General features: G+C 35.7%; 1 protein-coding gene across 4 annotated transcripts in view; it reads left to right on the forward strand.

Annotated features, from left to right (window-relative positions):
- The window catches only part of LRBA (LPS responsive beige-like anchor protein), a 743236-nt gene that overhangs the window by 223902 nt on the left and 493863 nt on the right, over positions 1-25471 (forward strand). For all 4 annotated transcript variants that reach the window (XR_014326184.1, XM_082838660.1, XM_082838661.1 and 1 more), the window contains one exon: positions 16324-16388. Coding sequence is in view for 3 of the 4 variants with exons in the window: in XM_082838660.1 (XP_082694786.1) it covers positions 16324-16388 (65 nt within the window). In the remaining variant the exon portion in view is untranslated. The remainder of the gene's footprint in view (positions 1-16323; positions 16389-25471) is intronic.

A 25471-nucleotide genomic window follows, 5' to 3' on the forward strand; every position in this document is an offset into this window, starting at 1 on the left:
TTAATAGTTTTTAAGCAGAGTAATCAGAGTTCTTAGGATCTAGATTTACGTTTTGCTGTCAGTTTTAAAGTGTTTACACTATTTGCCTCAGTTGACTGGGTTTAGTACTTTAGTGCAGTTAGAAGATAATAGCATTATGTATACATATATATATATATAAAACACAGTATAGTTTAGGGAGGGACAATTATTATATATAAGTAGTTGCCCATATATTCCATATGTTATGCATCTTTTAGTCAGGCAGCTGTTTTTAGTCAAGCTGCCATTTTATAATACGAGCTTCCAGAAGCATGCATGCAATTTTAATAAAACCTGAAGTTTGCACTTTGATTTAGGCCTGAATAAAGCACGAATCAGAAGGCTGAAGGCTATTTGTTTTTCTAGTAGTTACTTCCTCAGTTGCTGGAGATGGACTTTGTAGAGGTGGCTGTTGTCTCCATCATGGGTAACAAAAGGAGAAAGGGAAAAGTCACTTTGGAAAGGGTCTTAGGAAGAGACTGAGGTCAGGAAAATGCTGTGATGATAGATTTTTGAATTTTAATAAACGTTTTTCCCTCTACCACTTGTTAACTCTGTAACCATGGGCAAATCACTTCACTTGCTTGAGACTCAGTTTCTTATTGAGTGAAATGGGTGTAATAAAGATTATATTAGATAATATATGTAAAAGGATGTAGAACAGTCCATAGAGCAAAGTAGGTTGTAAATTAAAGTTATTAGTTTCTGAATCTAAGTGTTTTTAACAGCACACAAAATCTTCTCTTCAGTATTTTTAGTGCCTCTTGTTTTCTTTTAATGAAATTAGATTTTTCATATCTATGCTTTAGTCCACCATTATTTTCTGCAGTGTCTCTTTCATTATTTTCTCTTCTTTCTATGATTATATGCCCAGTCTAGTCCATTTTCATCTCAAACCATACATTATTAGATCTAGGAGATATCCCATAAATTTGCAGTTTTGGGCCATTTTCATGTAGGCAAGGTTAATGGTTAACATTCATATTTTCCGTAGGCTTCCAAAGGTGATCCCACTGTTTCCTGTGCTAGCTATAGTGATCACTCCTTTGGAAGTCAATAAAGTATACCTTAATACAAGTGAGATGGATGTCATTTTAGGGATTAGTACTCCAGTGATTTTCTTAAAGATGTCTTCTGTATATTTCAGTGCTTTTTATTTATACTACATTACTTTCAGCACACCTCCTGTGTTACCGTAGTTGAGAAATGCTTTTATAACAGTTGACCTAGGTCACTGATTATCAACCTTTTTTTTTTCTGGCCAGATACATCATCATTAACAGTTGCTCATTATGATGAGTCTCACCCTGAGTGCTGTCAGAATCGGGGAGACAGGCAGGGACAAAAGGAGGTATCATTTGAAAAAGGTCTCCGTAAAGAATCAGAAATTCTGATCCAGCTTATTCCTGAATTAGAGAAATGGCCTTTTCCTTTGTGTTGATTTTTTACCTCTTTCAGTACGTACTAACAAGTTGACTTTCCTACAGGAGTCTCTTTGTATTTCCTTTCCAAGAGAAGCTGCAGTTTACTGTCTTATCAAATTCACACCCCACTGCCTTATTTTAAAGCTCTCTAATATCTATTTTATTTTAGTTTCCACTTATTTCTCTGCTGCTTTGTAAGTAGCATTCAGGTATTTGACATATGTGTTACGTGTATCATGTCATTTTCTGGGTATTTTACCAGAAAAATCAAACTGCCTAAACCCGAATCTGTTCTGACGTTCTTCTGACATCTTCCTTTCCACAAGGTGCTTTTACATATAGTGAGTATGAAAATGCATGGCATTATCCTAAATACTGGATACATAGGGCATTCTTTTTGATAATAATTATGTATTTTTGAAAAATTTTTGTTGGAATCTCAAGTTTTCATTAGACATTCTGTTAAAACAGTGGAATTGTCTTGTTCAGTCTGTTGATTTGTCATGTTATTCTGATTATCAGATACCACATAATTGAGAGCAAACTTAAGTCTGGTTTCTTATTGTTCTTTTTTCAGAGGGGAGCTGGTCTATTCCTTTACCTAAGAAAGCTTACAGCTTTGCTTAATCTTTCAGAGTTGTGTCCTATTTATATGTATTGAAAAGATTCACTGTTGTTTTGTAGCACTAATTTGTAGCTTAGTTTGTGAACATAGGTTTCTTTTTTTCTGGTACTGTAAGTTAAGGAAGAGAAAAGGAGTTTGATCATTGGCAGTGAGAAAGTAAAACAATGGGAAAGTTTTTTACCAAGAAGCTTTCTAATTCTTGTTAGTATCTTAACCAAGTCTGAATTGCTGCCTTACTTATTTGGACATTTGGCAGTGCTGTCATTGCTTTTCTGCTAATTATTAGGAGTTGTTCTTAATGATATCTGCTTGTTACCTGCATCTTCTATCTCAGCTGCCCAGATATGAGTTTCTTGTAGCCTGGTAGCTGAATTTCTGGAACTGAAAACAAAACCAATCACAACTCAATCATTGTTAGAACCAACACCTGTAGCACAAGTTAACTTGCTTAAAAACTTTTCCAACTCTTGCCACAATATACTAATTTTTTAAAAATGCCTTTATTTCTTTTGAATCTTTTGAATTTTGTTGAACTTTGTAGTAAAGTTCACTTTTGTTCAACTAGCTCTTTCTGTTCTTTTAATTTGGTTTCTCTAGTACGATAGGCTGAAAAATGGCTCCCCAAAAGATATTCACGTCAAATCTCTGGAACCTATGAATGTTACGTTATTTGGAAAGAGGGTCTTTGTGTGATTATGTTAAGGATTTTGACATGAGGGATACTCCTGCGTTATTTGGATGGGCCCTACATGCTGCTATATGTATCCTTATGGCAGAGAGTCAGAGGGAGATTAGAGATAGGTACCCAGAGGAGGAGGCAGTATGATGATGGAGCAGAGAGCAGTGTGGTCACAAGCCAAGGACTGCTGACAGCCACTAGAAGCTTGGGAGAGGCAAGGGGCAGATTTTCCCCTAGAGCCTCCAGGAGAAGAGCAACTTGATTTTGGCTCAGTGAAACTCATTTTGGACTCCTGGCCTCCAGAACTGTGAGAGAACAGACTTCTAGTAATTTAAGCCACCAAGTTTGTGACGATTTGTTATAGCGGCCACAACAAGTGAGTAATCTATCTAGTGAGTGTTCTTAGTGCCATGCTCTTCCCTCCTTCACCTAACAGTGTTAAATTATGGTCTCTTTAACAAACATTTGAATGTTTGTTATAAGGGAAATTGAGTCAGGTACTGTTGAGAACCCCAAGAGATAGGCATCGCTACCTTTAAAGAACTTTACTGTAGTTGAGACAAATTCCAATTTGTAAAGTTATTGACCCAGAAAAAAAAAGGCAGAATAAGCTAGTATTGCATATATTTCTAATGGAGATGAAATTGATATGAATAAAATACTGCCAGAGAGATGCACCACTGATTATTCGTGCAGCAAAACCAGGTTATCAAGTATTTCATTTCACTATTTTAGTTATGTTGTAGGTCAAAATGACCTACATGGTAATGTTTATCCATAACATGTTTTAGGACTTTTGCATTAAACTTAAAGTTTATACCAACTAATATCTCATTAGGTACATTGATAAATATTTGAAAATATTATGGAATCATTCTGGACTGAAAGGCCTTACTCCTCTTCATTGGGAAAGTCATCAAGCATACTGTGATTGGCTATAGCTTGTGGCTGTTGACAACTATAACATACTACTGCAGCACATAATGTATGTGTCTTAGCACTGTAAAATTAGGACCAAAGCTTTATTGGTAGATGTAGTATGAGATTTGGAAAAATTTGATTCTGAAGATATAATTTCATAGCATAAACATAAATGATACTTTATTTTCTCCTAATGAATACATTTCACAGTTATTTACTTTTCATTTGATGTAAAATTTTGAATACTGAAATTAAATCTCACTTTGTATTAAGAATTTATTCAATGAGCACATAGTATCAGTTTACAGCGGTCACTGTTCAGAGTGGTAGACTCCAAATGGTTAAACAGCAGGGGAGTTTTCTGCTTTTAGTTAAAAACTGCTGTTTTCTATATGCCTTATTTACTACATTTTAAATTCTTAATGTTGTGTGCTGTGGGATTGGGCATGCAAAAGTCAGCAGAAAGAGTCTGGTTTTTTCATCTAGAGCTATTACTTGCTGTACAATAATAAAGGCACTATTTTATTGGGTTACTTGTAATTAACTTCAGCACTAGGCATTCATATAAATCATTCGTAATCTGTTTTCTTAAGATTTTTATTCTTTTAAACTGGTTTAATGTACTTGCTTTCTGTTATCTTTTTACATATGGATGGAGGTTGTAATTGCTTTTTGGAATTAGGCTGTCAGAAACAAACATATATGTGAATTCAAGAAATGACTGAGGCAAGCTAATGAATTTTATATAACATTTTATAGAGATTTGTTACTGAAGTATTATCTAGTAGTATTTGTTTTGTTGCAAATTTAATAAATAACCATACTCTCAAGTTAAAAAGTGTCTACAGATTTAGAAATTTTAAATGGCAACAATTATTAATTAGAAAATATATTTACTATGTTTTTCAAAATCCTGAGATAGCAAAGACATGAAATTTCTTTGAACACTTGTCTGTCAATTTATTGACATTCTTCTTTTAATTTTAAACATTTGAATCTTCATATATTTTCCATAATATTAGCTGATAAATGCCATTTCATAGATTAACTAGTATGTAATTTATATTATTTTGTGTTTACAACTTTTTTATGATTATTAGTTTAAAATTGAGTGAAAATGAATTAGAGAGAGCCTTTTTGAGTAAAAAAAAGAGGCATCTAAAAAGAAACACATATGTATGTCTGGCTGAGTTTAAGTAACTATTATTCAAAATTAATGTTAGAAAACAAAACTTTGTGTCTAAAATTACCTTCATTTTCTAAATGTTTACAGTGATTTGTAGAAAGAGTTTAGAGGTATAGGTAGTTTTATGCTCTCCCAAGACACCAAAAGCTTGACTTGATGATCCCTATAAAAGGAATGTTAGGTGTATTGAGGTGGGGGATGGGAGGCATGAAGAATGTACCATGTCCTGAAAGTAGTGCTTTTAAAAATAATTCAGTTGGTAAATACTTTTTATTATAGCTGAGTACATGAGATGGTTTAAAAATCTTTTTAAAATAAGTAGCTGTTTTATATAGTTTTAATGGAAGTCTTTCATGTTTCCTCTCCAGCAGTCTCTAATGAACGCTCCTTGTAATTTCAGTGCAGGCTTTGAGATTCCCTAAAGACTTGACTTCAGACCTCAAAGGGCAGCAATTGCCACATGTCTGGAGAACTGGAGTTGCCAAACAGACTGATCATGTACTAATAGGACACATTTATATAGCTTCTGAACATGAAGCCTTGATATAAGCTTAATGATGATCGTCTGTTGAGAGCTTGTTGCTGGAAAGGGTTAGAGCAACTTTTGTCACCTTTATTGAAATCAAGCTTTCTTTATTGATTAGTGAAAGATCTTGACTATATTGATGCCAGTTTGGAAGTTATTTGAAAGATCATTGTTGACTGGAGAATATGTTTTTTCTGAAAAAGTTTAAAAACAGATTTTTAAAGAAACTTGCAAATTTATTAATTTTAAAGTATGCTTAAACACAACACCAGGGGATTATTGCTTTTTTGATTATTTGCAAACAATTTAAAACTATATTGTAATCACATACTTGATTGCATGTTTATCTCAACTTTTTGATTTTTTTTTTTTTTTTTTTTGCGGTACGCGGGCCTCTCACTGTTGTGGTCTCTCCTGTTGCGGAGCACAGGCTCCGGACGCGCAGGCTCAGCGGCCGTGGCTCACGGGACTAGCCGCTCCGCGGCATGTGGGATCTTCCTGGATTGGGGCACGAACCCGTGTTCCCTGCATCGGCAGGCGGACTCTCAACCACTGTGCCACCAGGGAAGCCCTATTTTGTCAATCCTATAAATAGTTATTTTCTCAATATTCAATTACTTCCACATAGTAAATGTTCAAAAGCATTTGTTAAATAAGCAGTTATGAAACTGAACCATTTGCTAATCCAACTTTAATAGAATTTTTCTTTCTTTTCTCTATTTTGTAGTTATCTGTGTATATATTTTATTTATAAACTGAGCCATAATACTTGTACAAACTAGGTGTACAATTTAGATGTACATGTTCACAAAAATCATCAAATCGAAAACTTGCCAAAAGGTAAAATTTTCTTTTGATATTTCATGTAATGATTTGTTTTACCCTCTATAGAGACAGTGGAATAAAACCTGTTCTTTACTATTATGCTATAGTCTTTCCTGGTATGTGGTTCCTCAAGTTTCTGTTAGATATGCTGTTGAGAGAGTGCTGACACAAAGTGCAAACAATGCTGAAAAGTTCTTGATAGTTTACTTTGAGCACTTAAGATTACTATATCATGACTATGAACCAGTTTTCTCTGGTTTTGACCTTTAGTCCTGTGCATAATGTGGTTCTCAATTTTGTGTTAATACATTCCCTTCCTCATTTGAGCTCTCCTTTGTGGCCTACTCCCTTGACTCCTAATAGTGTTTCTGACATGTATTTAGGTACTTGGAACTATATCCAGCCAATTTGATTTATTTTACAAAGGCATAGATAACTGTAACATCTTAAAATATTAATACTGATATTCCATTGAAGAGCAGAAGCCTTTAAATTTTTAATTTTTTATAAGAAAACTGAAATAATTTGATGAGTTTAGGTGTTTGTTAACAAATTATTCTTCATTCCATTTTAAAGTTAAATTATGTTTGGATCCTTAGGTCAATACTTAAAAAAAAGGAGAATATTTTATTACCAATAGCAATGAAGTTAATTTTATTTGGTAGGATGTAAAATACTATCTTTAAAAAATTCTTAATAGTTTATGATACATTTACATTTTCATAGTTTTTTTTAACATCTTTATTGGAGTATAATTGCTTTACAATGGTGTGTTAGTTTCTGCTTTATAACAAAGTGAATCAGCTATACATATATCCCCATATCTCCTCCCTCTTGAGTCTCCCTCCCACCCTCCCTATCCCACCCCTTTAGGTGGTCACAAAACACCAAGCTGATCTCCCTGTGCTATGTGGCTGCTTCTCACTAGCTATCTGTTTTACAATTGGTAGTGTATATATGTCCATGCCACTCTCTCACTTCATCCCAGCTAACCCTTCCCCCTCCCCATGTCTTCAAGTCCATTCTCTACATCTGCGTCTTTATTCCTGTCCTGGCCCTAGGTTCTTCAGAACCTTTTTTTTTAGATTCCATATATATGTGTTAGCATACAGTACTTGTTTTTCTTTTTCTGACTTACTTCACTCTGTATGACAGACTCTAGGTCCATCCACCTCACTACAAATAACTCAATTTCGTTTCTTTTTATGGATGAGTAGTATTCCATTGTATATATGTGCCACATCTTTTTTATCCATTCATCTGTCGATGGACACTTAGGTTGCTTCCATGTCCTGGCTATTGTAAATAGCGCTGCAATGAACATTGTGGTACATGACTCTTTTTTTTTTTTAACATCTTTATTGGAGTATTATTGCTTTACAATGGTGCGTTAGTTTCTGCTTTATAACAAAGTGGATCAGTTATACATATATATATGTCCCCATATCTCTTCCCTCTTGCATCTCCCTCCCTCCCACCCTCCCTATCCCACTCCTCTAGGTGGTCACAAAGCACCGAGCTGATCTCCCTGTGCTATGCGGCTGCTTCCCACTAGCTATCTATTTTACGTTTGGTAGTGTATATATGTCCATGCCACTCTCTCACTTTGTCCCAGCCTACCCTTCCTCCTCCCTGTATCCTCAAGTCCATTCTCTAGTAGGTCTGTGTCTTTATTCCTGTCTTGCCCCTAGGTTCTTCAGAACTTTTTTTTTTTTGCGGTACGTGGGCCTCTCACTGCTGTGGCCTCTCCTGTTGCGGAGCACAGGCTCTGGACGCGCAGGCTCAGCGGCCATGGCTCACGGGCCCAGCCGCTCCGCGGCCTGTGGGATCTTTCTGGACGGGGGCACAAACCTGTGTCCCCTGCATCGGCAGGCGGACTCTCAACCACTGCGCCACCAGGGAAGCCCTGCATTTTATTTTTTATCAAGGAAAACATATATTATTTCACAGATCTAATAATAGTATAAAACTTAAACTGAAAACAGCAGTTCCCTGCTGCAATTCTTCTTCTCTCCCTTGATTCTTACTTTCTTGAAGGGGCCACATTCAGATCTCTTAGCTTTTGACTCTGCTAGTTACTTTCATATTTCTAAATGATAGCTATTTCTGGATTTTTCTGTTTTAGATATTATCTAATGTCTTCTATGGAAGATGACTATTGAGTACTTATATTGCTGTCCCTGTTCATTTTATGTACTCTCTTGTTTCCAGGACAGTTATATTATAGTATTTAGTTAAAACCATACCTAGCATTTACATTTTCGTGACAATGTAAATATCTGTGCAGACCCACAAAACGTACCATGCTTACCCAACCACCTTCCCTCTCCTTCCTCCTTCCTTCCTTCCTTCCTTCCTTCCTTCCTTCCTTCCTTCCGTCCTTCCTTCTTCTCTCCCTCCCTCCCTGCCTCCCACTTGTTTGTCTCTCTTTCATTGATTCTCCTGGAATTAGTAACTTCCTACTTTTTTTGTTAATTTAAATTTCTGTGTACCCACCACAAATTTATTTCTGAATTTTCCACTGAAATCATATAACTTCTACCAGTGTAATGAACACACTTGGTATCTATTGGTTCATTTCTTTTCCTTGGAGATACAGTACCTGGAGTTCTTTGTTTGCTTGTTCTTGCCTGGATTGGTTACTCCTTAGTTGTGTAGAAAGGTGTCATCTGGAGGCTTCTTTTATCATCAACCTAGATGTTTCCTCTTCTCCCTCTTATGCTATAGTGTCTATTTCCTGTGTCCTATAGTGGCCTTCTTTTATGAAAGATACACTGATTCAGCATTTATTGATCACTTATTCTATATGTGCTGGTCACTGTCCTAGCACAGGAAATAGGAGAGAATAAAACAGAGAAAAGCAAAAAAGAAATCTAATCGGCAGTAAGTATGCCATGGAAAAATTAAAGCAGAACTGGGATGGAGGATGATAGTGGGGTCTCTGTATTAATTTTGATGAGGCATGTCCTTTGTAATTTCTTAAAAGAGAATGCATGACAGAATTTTTTAGACCTTGCTTGTATGAAAATGTCTTTTTTTTTTAATCTTTATATGTGACTGGTGGCTTGTTGGGATATTAGTATTACAGGCTGAAAATTGTAATCTTTCCAATTATTTTTTTCTCTGTGAGAGCTTTTAGTATTTTTATTATTTTAAAAAGTGTTTGTTGTTACTGGATTGTACCTTGATGTGGGTGGATCTTTTAAAATCCATTGTCTTTGATATTTAATGTAAACTTTTTCAGTCTGAAAAAGTATGTACTTATGTTCAGAGAAGTTTTCTTGAATTATATCTATGGGAATTCCTTTCTCTGTATTCTCATTTCTGTTTCCAGAACTCCTCTTAGTTAGATGTTGAACTGTCTGGATTAATTATCTAATTTTCAAATCCATTCTCACCTGTTTTTCCTTCATTTTATCTTTTATTTTACTCTTCTAAGAGCCTTTTTCAACATCTTCCAGTAGTTCTTTCAAAATTTTTATTTGTTATTATACTCTTAATTTCTAATAGCATTTTCTATTTTTCTGAGGTTTTCAGGGGAGATGGGAGGGGAGAGCTGGATGGTTAATTTTATGTCAACTTGACTATGTCATGGGGTATCCAGATACTTGGTCAGACATTATTCTGAGAGTTTCTGAATGAGATGAACATTGAAATCGGTAGGCTTTGTAAAGCAGGTTGTCCTTCCTGATGTGGATGGGCCTCATCCAATCAGTTGAAGGCCTGACTAGCACAAAAAGGCTGAGCATTCCCTGAGTAGAGAGAATTCTACTTGCTTGACTGCCTTGGAACTGAGATGTCACTTTTTCCTGCCTTTGTCCTCAAACTAACATATTGGCTCCTTTTGGGTTTTGAGCCTAGTGCCCTTCAGTCTGGAACTACACCATTCATTTTCCAGATTTTTATGCTTTTTGGCTTGGAGTAGAATTACACCATCGGCTCTCCTGGTTCTTCTGCTTGCTAACTCGCCCTGCAGAGACTTGTCAGCCTCCATAATTATGTGAGCCACTTTCTTAAAATAAATAAAATACATATCTCTGTCTTGTTGGTTCTGTTTCTCTGGAGGACTCTGTTTTTCATACGACAAATTTCATCTGTTGTGCAAAGAGAGGGTTATCTGGCTCCCCAAATGTTCTGGGCTCCAATAAGATGGTCCATGTTACAACTCCTGCTCCAGTTCTTCTTAGAGATTAAAGGAGCTCCCAAGGCCTGTGATCATGGGCACTGCTGAGGGCCACAGACTCTTGGCTTGGAGAACTCTAATACAGAGGCAAAGAGGTACCAGTGAATAAAAAAGTAACCCTGCCCTGAATTTTTACATGAAAGTTTTTACCTTTCTGATGGTATTAATTATACTTTTCTTTAGTCTTCCTCTTCCTACCCCATTAACAATACTTTTTAATATTTTAATTTGTTAATATTTTGTCCTTTTTTTTTTTGCGGTACGCGGGCCTCTCACTCTTGCGGCCTCTCCTGTTGTGGAGCACAGGCTCCAGACTCACAGGCTCAGTGGCCACAGCTCACGGGCCCAGCTGCTCCGCGGCATGTGGGATCTTCCCAGACCGGGGCACGAACCCAGGTCCCCTGCATCAGCAGGCGGACTCTCAACCACTACGCCACCAGGGAAGCCCCCTGTCCATTTTTAATAATTATTTTTTTTCCTGCTTGTTTCTTTGGTGTCTGTCATTCATATGAGTCTTTCCTCTAATGACTAGTGACCCTTTGTGCTCATGTTTAAGTGTATTGCACAAAAGTCTATGTGCCTATGTATGTACTGTCTGCTGGTGGTGAATGAGCTTTATTTTAAATGTTATCATGGCTTCTCGTTTTTCTCAGAGAACACTTCTCTAATATTGCTTGATGTCTCATGGTTCAGTAAGCATACTTTTAAGTTATTTTGTTTTTTACAATAAGGCTTTTTAAAGTGTTCAGAGGTTTACTCCTCTGGAAAGTAAATATCCAGTCTCTTACCATGGTTGGGATGGCCATCGATATGAGGAGAGGAGCTCAGATTCTGTGTTTTTTATACCAGCTTTTATTCATTTAAACTCCTTTCATCCCTGTCCCTCAGCCATCCATATATGTAATCAGTGCCTTCAATTCTTGGCCTTTCTAAGGGTTTTGTAACAAGCATTTGTCTGCTTCAAGTTATTTCCCTTCAGGTTGTAGAGAAATTTTTTAACTCGCTCTCATTACTCTTGTCCTCTCTTTAGTATTTTTGTTCTTGTTTTTTGCTGTTTAACCAAAGTCACTCATTTTATACCTTTTTTTTTTTTTTTTTTGGCGGTACACGGGTCTCTCACTGTTGTGGCCCCTCCTATTGTGGAGCACAGGCTCCGGACGTGCAGGCTCAGCGGCCATGGCTCACGGGCCTAGCCGCTCCGCGGCATGTGGGATCTTCCTGGACTGGGGCACGAACCCATGTCCCCTGCATCGGCAGGCAGACTCTCAACCACTGCGCCACCAGGGAAGCCGTATACCTTTTTTATTTTAAGAGTAGAACATAGTTTAGTGATTTTCTAGCCGACTAGAATAAAAAAAAAAAAATTGATATACATTTAATGTCAGTATCGATGGCTTGACTAAAAAAGAAAAAAGGTGGCAGCATGGAGTATATGTAGTCTATCTTGTCAATCTGCAGCTTGATTTTATTTGCTTTAGAGCATGGTAATATTTGGGAATTACTTTTAAAATTCAGATAAATTCATGTGCTGTACTCAAGACACTAAAATATGTTGTAGGAGATTATCAAATTTATAGAAAACTGTCAAGTTCACTTTAGGGAAGTTAAAGTTGTATCAAAATATTATAACTTAATATATAGCACATTTATTGGTGCCCTTTTTCTCTGTATTTGTTTGTTGATGGTGGAGAGGCGTAGAATTAATTTAGTTGATGAAGTCTTTTTTTTCCCCCCAACCCAAGTTTGGTGGACTTTTACCACCAAAAGCACATGTTTGAAAATTGATGTAACTCTGTTTATTTACTAGATTTCACTAATATATACTATCTCTGTTCTTGTTGTATGACTGAAGAGCATTAGTAAGCTAAGAGTATATTTTAGTAAAAATTGACTAATCAACAGTTATGGCCTTAGGAAGTGATAGTCAATTAAATACAGCTTAGAACAGGTATGAAATTATTGACTCAGTTGTGTTTTGAGTCCTTCCTCTCCAAAGTGCTGAAGTGTGTTTTAAAATTACTTAGCTGCATTAGTGGTTGGATTTGAGGCTTTTAACATGTTTTTCATCAATACCTCTGGGAAAAGAATAACCAAAACCTTTAAATGTATGGTGCATTTTGCATTGCTGTATAATTGTAAATACTATGATGAAATATTGAAATGATCATGAGAGACGATAACCATTAAGCTTTTCTTTCAACTGTTAAAACTCACTAAAGGTTATCTTGAGCTGTGGTTTGTAAAATTGTTTAGGCTAACACCTTCTTTAGTAATTGTCTCAGAAGTGCAGAAAATGCTTTAGGATAGCATGAATGTTCTTTGTAGTTTAGGTGACTTCCTTAAGGATTGTAGTCAGTGTTTTAGTATAGAGAAAACTTGTTGGCTTTGACTAGCAGCTGGGTTTATTAAAACAAATTAATTTCCTATTCTCATGGGTTTCAGCTTCTTTTTACCTGGGTTATTAATTCCTATCAGTATATCTTTATGTATCTGGTATGTGATATTTTATTAAATGTTAAATAGTTTATAATTAGGAATGGATTATAGGCAAATTAAAACTCTGATATCTTTAAGAATTGTGAGATTTTTAGAACTACCCAAAGCATAGGTAAGATTTGTATTTTCACTTCATTTCTCATTTAGTCTAATTTTTTTAACTGGTGAAAAAGTTTTATTCCAGGTGTTTATTAGATAGCTGTTACTATAAGTTAAATAATATGAGTTTATAGGTGATGTTTGAGAAAACAAGAATCCAGATGTATTAGCAGTCATAAATATGTTTCTGAGCTTTTGTAAGGAAAATTGGACTCTTCCAGTTGTATGTGTATTTTCATGTCTAATTTGTTTTTAATTTAAAAGAAAAAAATTGTGACATACCAATTTAAGTTGAAGTCATAAAATTTTTAGATGGTAATGTTTTTAGTTATAGTAACTTTAACTAGTTTTCTATCTGACCTAAATCATGCTGTTTAAAATCTTTGTGAAATTTAAAATCTTTGTGAAATTTAAATTTACATTATCAGTAAAAGTCAGTTTGTATATATAAATGAAAATAAAATCAAAGTGATGTTTACCTGTATACTTAAAATTTGAGTGTCTCTACTGTTACTGATGGTTTTCATGTGGGGTTTGAGTTTTGTATGACATAAAAATCCCCACCTGTTGCCGTTTTAAATCAGAGAAAATGGATTTGAGAAAAATAATACTAGTAGATACTTTTGAAAATAACATGTGTGATCTAAAGAATTATATATGGGGTAACCTCTTGCCTTTCTTCCTAATTTCTTTTTTTCTAGCGAGAAAAGTAACTATTTTCTTTTTACTAAATTTAATTTCCCTTTTGAGATTTTTCCCTCAAGTAAGTGATCTAAAGGAAAACTCAGTTTAAGGTCTTGCCCCCTCATACTCTGGTGCTGTATCAGATTTCCAGGTGGCTTGCTGAGAGTGCTCTGTTGGGCATAAGAGCTGAGGAGTGAGATTTTGCTTCTGTTCCTTGACTAGGGCATCCCTCTGTTACCATCCTTTCTGATTCCCTGCTGTCTATCAACAAAGGTCACAACTGTGTTTTCCTTATCCCCTCAAGGCCTCAACTATGTGTACATCTTTCTGTGATAATTTTCTGACTCCTCCAAGGGCATGCGTTACTGTGAGGCTGTTTCAGGTCCATCTACCATTAAATCTGTCTCTATCTACTCTTCCTGTGCATTACTAGGTTTAGGGCAACTCTTTGAGTCTTGGCATCTTCCTGTGCTCTGCCTCGGAAGTGAGGTGTGGAACCTTCTGGACCAGGATCAAAAAACTTACCTGCGGTTTCTGCTTTTTTCTCTTTTCTTCCTCCTATTTCTGAGAAGAGTGGAGGGTATGACACATCCTATTCTCTCAGAGGTTTACTTCTTCATGGAGTTTGATTGCTTTCCTTTGTATTGTCTGTCTGTTTACTTCATTTTGCTGGAAAGAAAAGGATTTTAAATTAGATGGGTATTTCCATTTATCCTTGACTTGGTTTACCTTAGTGAAAGAAATATAAGATCTCTATTTTGTTGTTTCAATATGCTGGCAATTGTGAGTTTTGAGACTATATATTTTGGACTTATGAGCCACTAATTTCTAAATGTTTGAAAGTTGTTGAATCATAAAATCACACATCTTTAAGAAGTTTTTTAAGGGGGTATCGAGGGCCTAGAGATGTATAGTGATCTGTTTATGGACATATCCTGTTAGTGTCATAGTCAGTTTGAGAACATAGATCCCATGACTTCTTGTTCCTCAGCAACACATTGCTTTATCTTCTCACCTAGTCCTAGCCAATTACTACCCTCAAATGTTCTGACTGACTTTATATCTACTTTTCATTCTACTGTATATGTTCTGTTAGTATATTCTTGCTGACACTATTCATGAAATAGAACTCTGTAACAAAATTATGGCAGACAGCCATTTCAGTCCTGAGGGCCACCTTGGGTTTTTCAAAACATGAAAGTAATAAATACTGGGGATAAAAAGGATTTGGAATTTGGCATCTTCAGGGGTGAAATTACATGGAATTAAAAACTCTTCAAGGTGTTAGATTCAGAATATATGAATACTGCTTATGATACCAGTGGTAAGGTCCCCAGCACTGTCTTTTGTTTTGACCATTATAAAAGGACAAAAAAAGATTAGTTAAAGGATATTATGTAGGTGTAATAGAAGGGCGCTTCAGTTTTAAGGAACATAAAGATTATGTATATATGCCTAGTTCTTTAAAAAATACACATACGCATGCATTGGCGTTTCTCAAATCTAGCTACATTTCAATTCATGTGGGCCCAGCTTTATTGGATTAATGCGTATTTTATATCTGTTTTGAGATGAGGCTTAAAAAATTCATTTCTGTATATATTAATGGTTAATTTTCTTCTGAGGCTTTTTAAAGAAAATATTTATTTACTTTTTATTTTTGGCTGAGTCAGGTCTTAGTTGGGGCATCAGGGATCTTTCGATGCGGCACCCAGGCTCTTCGTTGGGGCACGCAGGCTCTTTGTTGCAGCACGTGGGCTTCTCTCTAGTCGTGTTGCGTGGGCTTGTCTGTAGCTGTGGTGCACAGGCTCCAGAGCATGTGGGCTCAGTAGTTGCAGCATGGGGCCTCTCTAGTTGTGGTGCTCGGGCTCCAGAGCATGTGGGGTCTGTAGTTGCTGCACACAGGCTCTCTAATTGTGGGGCGCAGGCTTACTTGCCCTGCGGCATGTGGGACCTTAGTTCCCCAGCCAGGGATTGAACCCACGTCCCCTGCATCGGAAGATGGATTCTTAACCACTGGAACACCAGGGGGCTTTTTAATGGTTAAGTTATTCATAAAGAATATATTAATAATTTTATACCATCTTTTGCTAATTCATATGCTAGTAAATTATAGTTTTTCAGCTTACAAGTAGTCTAGCCAAATTCACTGATCTCTCGTCTCTTTCTTAATCATTAATCAATTTTTGTAGAATGTGTGCTATTATTAAGTTTAGGGAGCTACTTAATTCCGTCTTCCCCTCATTTGGGGTGATGCATCTCTTAAAGAAACAAAAACAAAACCTCTGTCCTTGGTCGTCTTTGCTGCTTTCCTTTCAAACTGTTTCAGTTAAATTAGTAGGATATAATGGTACAGAACTAAAAGGGCAAGATAAATATAGATAGGCTCATTTAGTTTATCTAGAATCAAATTGTTGCTAACTCGTTTAGTTTACTTTTTAATGTCAACTATTTATGTGTTCATGGGGCTGCAATGGGTAGGCAGCATGTTTAACAAAACTTTTCCATTAAGATCTTTTGGAACTTAATTAATTTCCATTAAATCAATTTCAATTAAGTATGAAATTGATATGGGTGATGTTTTTCCTAATTATTGTTTTAAAGAAATAACCTACTGAGTGAAATTTGTTCAGCTATTTTCTGCTGTTTTTTAGGAGTGGCAGAATTCTATTCAGAAGAATGCAGGCCTTGCTTTTATTGAACTTGTCAACGAAGGAAGGTAATCTATTTTATATCCATGTATATTTTACTTTAAAATGTTATTGTATTTTTGCCATCGGAACTGATATTTTTGGTACTATATTGTTTTTGCAGTCAGTGATATAGTGAGCTTAGATATTAATTATTACAAATATTTCAATATTTCATCATTTTGTTCTCTTTATCGTTATGTGCTTAATGATAAAGTCAGTTCTTTGTTTTTCAGTAAGTAAACCTTTGGCAAAAGTATACTGATGATTCTATTAGCAGATATAAGGAAAACTGATACTTATTTGGGCTTCCTAGAAAATTCTATTATATTTGTAGAGCCAATAAGTAGACTAATATGGTCTATTATCTCTCCTATGTCATGGCCTGGGCATAAGGGAAGAAGAATTCAAGGAAAGAATAGTCAGTAGTAGGAAAGAAAAGTGAAGTACAGAGATAAAAAGAAAGATACAAGGAAAAAATAGATTTAAGAAAGTGAGAGAATTAAAGGGTAAGAATAAATTGAGGAAATGATGAGTGGACTACTTTGGGTCTGTTTCATGTCAGTTGATTTTTTTCTTTTTTTAAAAAATACATTTATTTATTTATTTATTTTGGATGTGTTGGGTTTTTGTTGTGGCCCGCGGGCTTTCTCTAGTTGTGGTGAGCGGGGCTACTCTTCGTTGCAGTGTGCAGGCTTCTCATTGCGGTGGCTCTTGTTGTGGAGCGAGGGGTCTAGGCGCGCGGGCTTCAGTAGTTGTGGCTCGCGGGCTCTAGAGCACAGGCTCAGTAGTTGTGGCATATGGGCTTTGCTCCGCGTGCATGTGGGATCTTCCTGGCCCAGGGCTCGAACCCGTGTCTCCTGCATTGGCAGGCGGATTCTTAACCACTGCGCTACCAGGGAAGTCGGTGGCAGTTGATTTTGGATTACTTGGACTGAAGACCCAGGGTATAGATTAAAAGGTGTGATTGGCTGCCATTGGAAATAGCATTCTGAACAAAATTATTGTTTAAGAATTTTTTTTATACTGTTCTGTCTAGAGTTGAGATTGACACCATCACTATAGGAATAATTTGAACTAGTAACTAGGAGTTTAGCCTCTGTCTCATTAATGTTGTAGAAGAGGGTACTGTTAACTTTACTTTATAGTAAATGCTACTAAAGTTATTTCACTCAGTAAATAATTATAGGTGCTCACAGACTGGTGTTGAATACAAATAAATAAACCTGCAACTAATGCCATATGGTAAATTCTGTGCTAGAAGTATTTACATATAGGTTATTAAGGTAGGAATGTGAAAAAAGAGAAAGACTACACAATTTAGTTCAGAAGAATTAGGCAGAACCTCCCCAGGGAAACATTATTCCTGAGATGTATTTTCAAGGATGAGTAAGGTTAGTAATGTAGACTTTGGAAAAGTGGGGATTATGGATAAATTGGAGGACGTATGTGTGGAAAGCATTCTAAATAGAGGAAATAGAATATCTGAAGATACTGTGATGTGGGAAAGTGTGTATGTACGTGTGTGAGTGTGTGTGCATGTGTATGTGTGTGAATTGTTGGAATAGAATTGGTTATCTGGACCATAAAAGGTCTAATGTGGTGTATTTGGATTTTCATCTAAAGGCAATGGGAAGCCTTGAAAGGTCTTAAGAAAGTATTATTGTGATACTTGGGTTTTGGAAGGATAACTAGCAGTGATGTTTAGGATGGGTTGAAGCAGAGGAAACCTAATTGAAATCAAGAACAATAACAAGTCTATTGCAGTGATCTATATGAGAAACAGAGCTAAATTGTAGTCTGGAGTCTGGAAAGTGTTGGGAAATCAATAAATATTTCTCAATGAGTGAATGACTAATAATTTAGTCTTACTTTTAGCAAAAATTTCAAAGTGCTTATTCATCAAAAAAACAACTCTTTGGCTGAATTTCAATACTGAGGTATTAGATGCTTTTAAAGTTTATATATAGGAAAAGAGTTAGTGAGTGCTGTTGATCGAATATGTATTTGTTCTACTTAATGCAAAACACTGATTAACACCAGTTCTTTTTTTTAAGAGAAGTGGTTATAAAAGTCTATTTTGCAAATGAAGCAACTGACAAAGGATTAATCTCCAAAATTTACAAGCAGCTCATGCAGCTCGATATCAAAAAAACAAACAACCCAATCCAAAAATGGGCAGAAGACCTAAATAGACATTTCTGCAAAGAAGATGTACAGATTGCAAACAAACACATGAAAGAATGCTCAACATCATTAATCATTAGAGAAATGCAAATCAGAACTACAATGAGGTGTCACCTCATACCAGTCAGAATGGCCATCATCAAAAAATCTACAAACAGTAAATGCCGGAGAGGGTGTGGAGAAAAGGGAACCCTCATACACTGTTGGTGGGAATGTAAACTGATGCAGCCACTATGGAGAACAGTATGGAGGTTCCTTAAAAAACTAAAAGTAGAACTACCATATGACCCAGCAATCCCACTACTGGGCATATACCCTGAGAAAACCATAATTCAAAAAGAGTCATGTACCAAAATGTTCATTGCAGCTCTATTTACAATAGCCAGGACATGGAAGCAACCTAAGTGTCCATCAACCGATGAATGGATAAAGAAGATGTGGCACATATATACAATGGAATATTACTCAGCCATAAAAGGAAACGAAGTTGAGTTATTTGTAGTGAGGTGGATGGACCTAGAGTCTGTCATACAGAGTGAAGTAAGTCAGAAAGAGTAAAACAAATACCGTATGCTAACACATATATGTGGAATCTAAAAAAAAAAAAAGGTCATGAAGAACCTAGGGGCAAGACGGGAATAAAGATGCAGACTTACTAGAGAATGGACTTGAGGACACGGGGAGGGGGAAGGGTAAGCTGGGACAAAGTGAGAGTGTGGTAGTGTATATATTGACAAATGTTAAAAAATGTTAAATAGATAGCTAGTGGGAAGCAGTCGCATAGCACAGGGAGATCAGCTCCGTGCTTTGTGACCAGGTAGAAGGGTGGGATAAGGAGGGTTTGAGGGAGGGAGACGTAAGAGGGAAGAGATATGGGGATATATGTATATGTATAACTGATTCACTTTGTTATAAAGCAGAAACTAACACACCACTGTAAAGCAATTATACTCCAATAAAAATCTTAAAAACAAAATAATATAAAATAAACAAATGAATTTATAAGCTGAAAAAAAAAGTCTATTTTGTTTAGGTTCTACTAAGTCTAGATGCCCTCCGTTATGCAAGTTAGTGTTACATTTAGTAGATAAGGCAACATACTTTTGTGATTAATAGTTTTAGCTTTGAAGTTAGCCTTGGGTTCAAATTTCAGCTTTGATATATGGGAAGTACTTTTACTTCTGTGAGCATCCGTTTCCTCATCTATTCATTCAGCCAATATTTATTATGCACTGACTGTGTACTATGACTTGTCCTTGATTCTGGGGATACAGCAATAAACAAAACAGATAAAGATTCTTTTTTTTGTAGATCTTACATTTGAACAGTCATTGGCAGACTAGGAACAATAAACAAAATAAGTAATGGATTATATATGAAAGGTGGTAAGTTGTTTGGAAAAAGATAATGTGAAGGAGGTTGAGGGAAATGGTGATTTTTATTGGAAATATAAAGGTTTGATACCTTTATAGAGTAGTTTAAATAGAGTGGTTATATTACAGATCACTGAGCAATTGACATGTAAGCAAGCACTTGAATGATGTGAAGGAGTTAAACATAGGGGCATGTAGGGGAAAAGCATTCCAGTCCTAGGGAACAGCCAGTAAACAGATGAAAGCTTCCCTGGCATATTTGAGGAATGAGGCTAGTATAGCAAGAACAAGTGATCATAGTGGAGAGAAGTAAGAAATGAGGTCAGAGACATAGGGCAAGATTTGTGTAGAGCCTTTGCAATTCATTCTGCAGGAGATAACAATCATTGCAGGATTTTGAGTAGAGGAGGGAGACAATCTGCCTTATGTTTAAAAGGCTGATTTATGTAAGAATTTAAGGATAGAAGCAAAGAGATCAACTAGGGCACTACTGTAGTAATTCTAGTTAAACATGATGGTGTTGTGGACTAGGACAGCAGCAGTAGAGGAGGTAAGAAGTAGTAGGATTATGAATATATTTTGAAGGTAGAGTTGATAGGATTTACTAATGGATTGGATGTGGATTGTGAGACAGAGCTAGGAGTCAAGTATTACTCTTAAGATTTTTGGCTTCTGCAGCTGAAAAGATGGTGTTTCTATCAACCAGATGGAAAAGGCTGTGGATAAAACTGTTGTTGGGGAAGATCAGGAATTCAGTTTTGGAAATACTGATTTTTATATCTCTAGTAGACATCCAGGTAGAGGCAGTTGTTAATTATTTCTCCAGACTAGAGATCTAAACTTGAGTGTTATAAGAATATAGATGATATTTAATGCCTTGAGATTAGACGAAATCATTAAGGTGGTAGGGTGATGACTGAGATTTGACCACGGGCTCAGAAGTTGTTTCTGACTTGGTCAGGAGTAGTTTTGGGAGAGTGGTGTGGAAAAAAGCCTTTGCAGTGAATTTAGAAAAGAAGAAGAGAATAAGAGAAGAGGAATTATAGAATGTGTATAAACAGTTCTTTAGAGGAATTTTGCTACAAAGGGGAGCAAAAATAAAATGGAGTGGGGGGAATAGAGTCAAGGGAAGTAGGGTTTTTAAAAAATGAGAACAAGAGAACAGTTTCATGGTAAGGAGTGGGGAAATTAATGTAGAAGAGATAGGTGAGAATTTCTGGAGTGATGTTTTTAAGTTGATTTGAGAGTGGGTGAATTTGTATGCAAATGGGGGTTTGGCTTTAAAGTAGAGCATGGATGGGTCGTTTACAGTAACTTGGGAAGGCATTTTATGTAGTTGCAGAGTCTGGGAGCTAAATATGGAAGTAGAGTTAGAGTTGGGTTTCAGTGGGTTTAGGTTTTGCCAAATATGGGGGAGAGAAGGCCAAGGGAACCTCTTTGTGCTAGAGAGTGATTGTAATCATTGACCACAGGATTATGATTATTAAGCTGAATAAAGAGGGGAGTGACTGTAAAGAAAACGATAGGATGGATGGATTGGAGCTCTAAGGACTGTTAGAGTTGTGATAGTAATAGAATGAGTGAGCTATAAACATGAGAGGTAATAGTTTAGAGAGTGGGACGAGTAGAACCAAGGCCATTCAGTTATTGGAAATGATGAGGTCTGGCATATGACTGTGCAATAAATGGCTGAGGTAGGGTGGAAGACAAGCTCGGAGAAGGAGAGGAGTTCAGGGAACTGTCAGACCAGGATCTCAGTCAGCTTGGAATCTCATGTTTGTAGACTGTATCGCTTACCATCCCTCATCAGTGGTGTCTCTACATACCCCCAAGTAATTTCCATTTATTTCTCATTGCTTTTAGTTTTTGGATCACTGTCACTTTCTCCAACACTGTTCTTATAATAATTCCTGGTGCTTTTACCCATATTGTGGCATGTATCAGTATTTTGTTCCTTTTTACTGATTAATAGTATTCCATTGTACAGATATACCACATTTTGTTTATCCCTTCAGCAGTCAGTGAATGTTTGGATTGCTTTCTGTTTTTGGCTATTATAAACAATGCTTCTATGTGTGTTTGTGTACAAGGCTTTGTGTGGACATATGTTTTCATTTCTCTTGGGTAGATACCTAGGAGTACAATTGCTTGGTGGAATGGGAAGTCTGTGTTTAATTTTTTAAGAAACTGCCAAGCTATTTTCCTAGTTAGCCTAGTAGGTATCTTACCCTGGTTTTTGTTTTCATTTCCCTAATGGCTAATCCTGTTGAGTATTTTTTCAGGTGCCTTCTTTGGGAAAATGTCTGTGTACATCTTTTGCCCATTTAAAAATTTCATTCACTGTATGAGTTCTGACTTTTAAACAGTAATTTATATATCAGTATTTCTGGATATAAATCTTTTCTCATATACATGATTTGCAAACATTTTCTCTCAGTCTGTGACTTGTTCTTTCATTTTCATTGAAGAGCAAGTTTTTAATTTTGATAAAGTACAATTTACCTATTTTTTTCTTCTATGGATTATGACTTGTTGGCAAATTCAAGAAATCTTAGGTCAAAACAAGTACTAGGGTTTTCTTTCTTTTTTTTTTTCTAGAAATATATTTTCATCCCTAGAAATTTTGTAGTTTTAGCCCCTACATTTAGGTCTGTGATTCATTTTGAGTTAATATTTTTGTATGGTGTGAGATAAAAGTTTAGCTGTTTTAGGTCATCTACATAGATAGTCATGTCATCTCTGAGCAGAGATATTCTTAGGTGTTCCTTACCAATCTGTATACCTTTTATTTCCTTTTCTTGTCTTCTTGCTTTAGCTAGGATTTCTGGTACGATGTTGAAAAGGAGTGGTCAGAGGGGTATCCTTGCCTTATACTGATCTTAATGGGAAAGTTTCTAGTTTCTCACCATTAAGTATGGTGTTAGCTTTTGGATTTTTCCGTAGATATTCTTTGTCAAGTTGAGGAAGTTTCCTTCTATTCTTAGTTTACTGAGAGATTTTATCATGAATGGGCATTGGATTTTATCAAGTGCTTTTTTGGTATCTGTTGATATATCATGTGATTTTTCTTTTTACCTTATTTATGTATGATGGAGTACATTAATTGACTTCGGAATGTTGAACCGACTCTGCATACCTGGGTTAATTCCTGCTTGGTTGTGGTATATAGTTCTTTTTATAGTTGTTGGATTTGGTTTTATTTGTTGAGTTTTAGAAGTTACTTGCTTGGGCTTAATTTGCAGAATTTGTCTCTCTTGTGGTAAGATGTTCTTAATATTGTTGCTAAGCTGTTTTAGAATTCTTCTTCATATATATATATTTTTTTTTGGTCTGACTTTTAAACGGTCACCCCTTTTTTTCCATAGCTTTGAGGTCAGTGAATGATTGATCAGAAGTCTTTCTGAAACCTTTGACCGTGTATGGCTGGTAGATCTGCATTTGGTTTTGATGGACACATTTAAATTTGAAGTAGTTTTCATCCTCTAGCTTTTACTTCTTGTTGATCTTTTTCGAGTCTGCCCTGTATCTGCTCAGGGACCCAGATAGCCATGTGTGAAATTCTTATTAAGCTAGTTTATTTCCAGGATCTTCCTCTCTAATTTCTGGTTTGTTCTCTGGTCTCCTGCTCACCCTAACTTCAAATGTAATCTCACTCTAAGAGAGCTATAGGTCTTTCCAGTTTTCGGCTTGGCATAAATTTTCTTCATTTTCTGTCCTCTCTTTCAAATCAAGTCATCCATCTCTGGCAGTGAAGTTGCTGGTTTCCATAAGCAGCCAGAGACCGATGGAACTACCACACCTATGGTGTCTGGGCAGGGAATTGCCAGAAAAGATTGCCACAGACTTTGTTTGTTCTTACTTAGTGTTTAGCACATTTTTGTGAATAAAATTATTATGGATGTTGTTGTTTGCTTTTGGTCAGTTTTCAGAACACTGAAATGATTGTTATTCTTCAGTTCTATACTTGTTTTTCTGGGAAAGGATTTGTTGGACTCTTTACTTCACCATAGCTGGAAGATCTACCCCCAGATCTTTACATGTCTGATTCATTATGATTTAAGTCCCAGTTCAGATGTCACCTTGTCAGAGAAGTCTTCCCTGAAACCTGTTGCCCAGGTTATTTTTACCTCATTTCTTAAAATTTTTCTTAAAATTTCTTAAATTTCTTAAAATTTTTTCCCCATATCTTTTATTCTTTCCCCATGTTTTGTCTTTATTGTCTGTCTCCTCCTGTACAGTATATGTTTAGTGAGGGCAGTCCCTCTGTCTCTCGCTTATTGTTATATCCCTGGCTCCTAGAGAAGTGCCTTGCAAAACCAGTAGATATTTGTATTTAATTGATAAGATACTTTCAGCTTAAATATATTGTTTTTATTTCAATTATTTATAATTTTCATGTAAATAACATACTTTCTTAAACAGAAATTTGCTTTATACAGATAATCTTGACAATAGTCAAGTGATATTTCTTTGAAGATTATTACCAAGAGAAAAGAAAATACATGTACATATAATAAATAGTTTACATTAAAACTTTTCTCTGTCTTGTGAAGAAATAAATTTTATGTTCTTAAATATTTTATCCAGAACAGCTGATTCTTATTATTTCTTATTGGAGAAAGAAGTATTTGAATAACTTATTTGTTTTTATATCACATGTAATTGTAGGTTTTGTAATAACTTTTTCCTGATTTCTTATCTATGTTTATCTTACTCTGTTTGGATTTGTTTGCCTCCTGTCATTAGAAACTGTCTTCTTTACCTTAGTGCTTAGCCTATAGAAAGTACTTCAGCCTTTGTCTTTTAAGCAGATGTTACAAAGAAACTGTGGTATAGAGAACTAACATTCTTTAGTGAAATAGTGGAGGTAATATTTGAAATTTTTATTCTCTCTTTCTTTAGAGAGTAAAATATATTTTAAAGGGACAATTTAGAGATTTATTTTTCTGAAATCAGTAGGTTGGACTTTCCTTTTATAAATATTTAATACATTAAGGTTAAATGAGTTTACATAGCAATGAATGTATTTGTGTAGCAGTGTTCAACTACTGGACTTAATCCCAGGGGCAGGAAGAATAAGTAATAAGGGTTTTCTTTTCACTGCGGAGACCAACCGTTTTTTTTCTTTTTATGTAAGTCTGACCTGACTTGACCCCATTTATAGAGTAGCTGCCATAAATTTTGTCCTTGATTAATGTTTTATTAGTGTAAATAACATGTAGACCTTTACAGACTGAGAGAGACTACAGCATAGGGTTTATCAGATTTGATGGGTATCATTAGCAAATCAATTAACTTAGGTCAGACATACGTAATTGTTGTCTGGTAGAAATGTTTCTCTTAACTTACCTGTTTAATTGATTAGATACTTCCTCTGTAAGTACATTGTTTTGATACTTTTGAGATGAATTATTTGTATTTTTCTTGTAAACAACATTCCATTTTAAACAGATTTTTTATAGAAATAAAGTAACCAGTAATCACTGACATAATCAAGTTATGTTTCTTTGGCAATTTTTACCAAGACAAAGTAAAATATGTAAACATTAATA

The sequence above is a fragment of the Leucopleurus acutus genome (assembly GCF_964270905.1).
Source record: "Leucopleurus acutus genome assembly, chromosome: 4".
NCBI classification, from domain to species: domain Eukaryota; kingdom Metazoa; phylum Chordata; class Mammalia; order Artiodactyla; family Delphinidae; genus Leucopleurus; species Leucopleurus acutus.